This window comes from Nasonia vitripennis, chromosome 5, assembly GCF_009193385.2.
Source record: "Nasonia vitripennis strain AsymCx chromosome 5, Nvit_psr_1.1, whole genome shotgun sequence".
Taxonomy (NCBI): domain Eukaryota; kingdom Metazoa; phylum Arthropoda; class Insecta; order Hymenoptera; family Pteromalidae; genus Nasonia; species Nasonia vitripennis.
In genome coordinates, this window is record NC_045761.1 from 520,914 (window position 1) to 525,662 (window position 4,749).

General features: G+C 46.9%; 1 protein-coding gene across 1 annotated transcript; it reads left to right on the plus strand.

Annotated features, from left to right (window-relative positions):
* The first annotated feature begins 771 nt into the window (after window positions 1–771).
* LOC100122051 (facilitated trehalose transporter Tret1) lies at window positions 772–4,379 on the plus strand. The gene is made up of 5 exons (XM_001605604.6): window positions 772–1,048; window positions 1,253–1,509; window positions 2,249–2,726; window positions 3,242–3,678; window positions 3,765–4,379. The coding sequence occupies exons 1-5, from the start codon at window positions 976–978 to the stop codon at window positions 4,014–4,016; spliced, it is 1,497 nt and encodes a 498-aa protein (XP_001605654.1). The 5' UTR covers window positions 772–975; the 3' UTR covers window positions 4,017–4,379.
* The last annotated feature ends 370 nt before the right edge of the window (window positions 4,380–4,749 follow it).

Genomic DNA, 4,749 nt, shown 5'->3' on the forward strand with positions numbered 1-4,749 from the left:
TCACCTGAAACATTCTTACAAAACATTTGAATTGTAAATAAAGAGTGCATTAGAAGACAAACGAATTTTTTTTCGAAATCAACTCAAAACATCAATTCAAAATTGCTGTAATTGGAGAATGCTGACAAATCAATTAAGAGTATCAATGTATAAGTTGCGATACCAGTGAAGTGAATTGATGAAGTGAATCTTATCAATGAATTATTTAAAGTTTAAGCAGCCTTACAACTTCCGGCATTAATCCATAGACTTCGGATAAGAAATCGATATAGTTATCATTCATTAAAACAACCAGTGCCACTTTAGATCAATCATAGCACAATATAGTCATAATCATAATCACGTCAACTAATTAAAGTTTTCTTCCTAATATCGTTTTTGAAACAGAAAATGAGGTATCTTTTGCATCGTTTTTAATCGGATAAGGTATAACGCAATTGTATTTCCTTTTCTACGGCACAAGCAGCGACAAATTTTATACCTGTTTTTAGAAAAGTTCTATTATAGTTCAGCGTAACTCTGAATCACACAGGATAATCCCGTTCTGCGAAATCCCAATCCGCGATTGGGCACCTACGCAAAGCTAGCGCCAGTCACTTATCCGCGCTTAGCAATTCCCTCTACAGATAATATCGTATTTTTCTGACGTACGCGTGTGCGTTCGAGTACCGATTCTCCAATTTGCGTCTGGCGCACACGTCTCTCCACCTCTCGTGTTTTCCACGCAACACCTGAAAAGAAGAGGAAGAGACGCAAAGCTGCAGCGGCGCTATCGAAGTTCCCCGAGGAAGATAGAGAGCGAGAGAGGGAGAGAGCTACATTTGCGCGAGTCAACGGTGATCAACGAGCCTCGACTACACACTGCATATTCATGAGAGAGCGCGCGCGGCTTTTCCGCCGGCTGCCGCTCATCACTATTTAGTTCGAGACGAGGCTCGACAGGCCATAAGCCGTTCGACGCTTGAGACTGGAGCTATGGACGATTGCGCGACTCTACGACCACAGCAAGCTTGCTGCAATCGAGTTTTTTTCACGGCCGTGTTCGCAGGTACATGTGGCTAAAGCTACCCGGGCGCGGAGTCGACAGGCAGCGTTTAGCATTGAGTGCGATTAAGTGAATTCGTGTGGCGACGACGTGAAAGCGTTTCGAGGGTGTTTCTATCGGTTGAAAGTTGTGACTGATTAGTAAATAGATTTATTTAGGCAAATTACACCTATTTTAATTTTAATCCATTCCAACTATTGATTTCAGCATGCCTTAATGGCATATCGGTAGGTTTTTTGGCCGGTTGGCCGCAGGCTGCCATTCCTCAGCTTCTATCATCGAGTTACACGCTCACGGAGTCACAAGCATCATGGGTCTCGGGCATCCTGTACCTGGGCATGTTGGTCGGTGGTGTAACATCGATCGTCATCGTCGGTCGCTTCGGCAAGAAGCGGCTCTTTCTTCTAGCATCGGTGCCCTTGATCCTTGGCTGGTCCATCGTCGCCATCGCCGCTTCCTTTTGGGTGAGTTGATGAACGAGCAGTCGCCCCGAGCTATGAATTGTCGCTTTGTGTTCATTTCTTTTGATTTCGGGGGGGAGGTCCGTTGTTGTGTATTAAATGGAATTTTTTCCACCTCGGGGTATTGGAATTCCTGGCCTGATGGATTTCAAATATTTTCGTTTGATATCGGGCTGTTTTAGTGGAACACTGGAAATATTGCTTCAAAGCGGCGGATTTTTTGTAAATTTAATTGGAGCCAGGGGAACAAAATTAAATTAAGCATCTGTAAACTTTTGTTGAGTGCATCATTACAAAATAACAGCTTTTAACTCTCACGCGCGTGTGCGAAATTCAGTATATGCAGCAGTAGAACTTTTTTCCCGACAACTGCAGCAACCAAGTTTGTCGATGGTTTTGCTCATTTATTTACCCTTTTCCGGAAAAAAAATGAACCCGATATTGGTTATCGCACGAAATAAAGCTCTCTAGTTCAATCCGTATCAGCTTATCTTTTTTCTTCACAGTTTGGGAATTTAATTATCTTTCGACCATCAGATATCCGGTTTACGTATCTTTTTTCTATTTGCTGTTTTTAAACGTTTACAAAGACCAAGCATAAGTTTCGTAATAACCTCCGATTTTTTAACAAAGAGCTGTTCAAGTATAGCTCAAATCCTTGAAAATGCTCAAAAGTTTACGTAATACTATGATGTCATCATTGTCGTCCTCCCTATAGCTAAACAAGAAATTTCATTTCCAGCAATTCGTATTCGGCCGCATAATTTTGGGAATCGGCGGTGGAATGATTACCCACCAAACGGAGATGTACCTATCGGAGATATCGCCTCGTCGGCTACGCAGCAACATGTCGGTCATGTTCTGCGCGAATGTACACGTGGGCATTCTGCTGAGCTTCACTATCGGACCCACTCTGACGATAAGTTCGGCAACCGGTATCTACATAACGCTGGTGCTAATGTACGCCACCCTCTTTTTGACCATCGCGCCGGAAACGCCGTTTTGGCTGATCCGACAGGGCCGCACCGATGAGGGACTGACCAATCTGCGCAAACTCAGGAATAGGCCCGATGTGCACGACGAGTTCGACAGTATCGTCGAATTTACGAAAATGAGTCTCGTCGCGAAGAAAACGGACGGAGCCTGGCAGAATTTTACGAGGGTGTTCGCTGACAGGGCCAGTAGGAGGGCGATTCTACTGGTTGTTCTGCTTACGACAGGTGAGATCAAAAATGACAGCATTTACTACGGGGGATTCCCTTCTGATTGAACTCAATCGAGGCATTTTTTTTTATTTTTTCATTGAGAATACGAGGAAAAAAATTCAATAACGCCCATAAAGGTGAAACATAGTCCGAACATTGAAATGGAATAAAAATCAATCGCGCCACCAAATAAATTCTCCCTTTGAAGTCAAACGCGCGTAAAATTCTCACGTCGGGGTCCAATATACGCGCACCGCCGGCCTTCTTTCTCTTCATCTTTTGGCCATCCTTCTCTCTCCCCGCTCGACTCGCCCCCTCATACGGAACGATATGGCAGAAAAGGTCCGGTATTCGAGCGTCGCGAAAAATGTCATAGTTCATTCAGCACAATTCACTTGGCAGATAATGCATGTAGCCATGGGTGTACGAGTTATTTTCCATATCACGCGTGAAATATCGCAAACCGGTCATACTCGAGAATCGTCGGATTCACCCTTTTTCTCTACAGCTCGAGACAATTTATTCAACAGGCCAGCAATTCTCCGGCATGGGAGCGATGAGCTCGTACGCTCAACTGATCTTCGAGCGTTCGGTTTCGGTGATACCCGGTCGCTACGTCTCACTGCTGATCGGTCTAATCGAGCTCACCTGCACCCTGATCAGCGGCTTCTTGATAGAGCGGCTGGGCCGTAGGCCCCTCATCACCGGTAGTTCGACCGTCTGCGCCGGTTGCATGGGGCTCATGGGCCTCTACTACCACGGGCTCGTCGGAGGGGGGCCGAACGCTGGCGGAGTTCTCCCGCTCGTCTGCATCATAGTGTTCGCCCTGGCCTACGGACTAGGTCTGGCCAGCATAGCCACCGTCGTCGCGGCGGAATGTCTGTCCATGGACGCGAGGAACATCGGAGCCGCCGCGCAAAATACCACCCTCTGCTTCTCCGTATTACTCATCACCAAACTCTGGCAGGTAAATACGACGAGCCGTAAAACGGCGAAAAACTACTATATTATGTAATGTCCTCTCATTTGTCTCTCGGCGTGCTTCTTCAACAGGTGATCACCAGCTCGTACGGCCAGGAGTACGCGTTCTGGCTTGTGTCGGTCATCACAGCGGGACACACGATCGTTCTGCTGATAATGCTGCCGGAGACCCGGGGCCGGTCGCTCACCGAGATACAGCGGCTGTTGGCCTCCTCGTCCTCTCCCTCGGCTCCGTCGCCTCACAAGTCGAAGCTGTTGGTGCCGCACCTGGGGCTGCAGAACATCAAAATCGTGCCCGCCGACGGGTCCACCTCGCAAAGCTGATAAGAGATCGAGCTTCTCAAATGATTCAGTAATGCGCAATTTAATTGTTGATGCTGGACGCTTCATGCATGATGCATGAGGCAGACAGTAAGTCAATAGGATTTCGAGGGAGCCACGTGCGGTGGCTCGGTAGCGCATTTATCCTCGTCGAGGCAATGCTGTAATCTCGCGTTTAATTGACGCATAATAATGGATTATATTAATTCTTTAGAGGCTGTGCCAGTATTTGTAACTCGGCGGAAACGTCTGCCTTGAAAGCATAGTTTTTAGTGCTACTAATTGTTGATACAAGTATGAATATTTTTATTTTGTTATACAGTGTGACAATAAACAAGAAAAGCATAATAAACAACTTGTGCAGGTGTACTCGAAAATTCTGACAGCGAATTCCGTGATCATAATCGCGACTGCATCAGTGACTCAGGCATCGAACGCGCCTTATCGGATCCATCGTCATCTGCCAAAGCACTCGGCTACGCTTGCATCTAGGAATCGCTCGCACGACTTATCTCGGGCAACGCGGAGATAATGATGTTGCGAAATAGTTCTCGAGCGCTATATGACGCGCCTCCACCTTTGTGTATAGTTGCAAAAGCCGCCAAAGCGCGGGCTGCGGAAAATCGCAGCGTACGTGTCCGGAGCGCACCGCAAGATCGTGCGCTTGTTATCGGCAGTTAGCAGCTGCGACTGCCGCGGCCATAGTGTACGGTGCATCGCACGGTACAAACGAACG

Coding starts and splice junctions, on each gene's coding strand:
- LOC100122051 (XM_001605604.6), top strand. CDS start 976: ATGGACGATTGCGCGACTCTACGACCACAGCAAGCTTGCTGCAATCGA. Junction 1,049..1,252: donor TTTCACGGCCGTGTTCGCAG/GTACATGTGGCT, acceptor TATTGATTTCAG/CATGCCTTAATGGCATATCG. Junction 2,727..3,241: donor GGTTGTTCTGCTTACGACAG/GTGAGATCAAAA, acceptor TTTATTCAACAG/GCCAGCAATTCTCCGGCATG.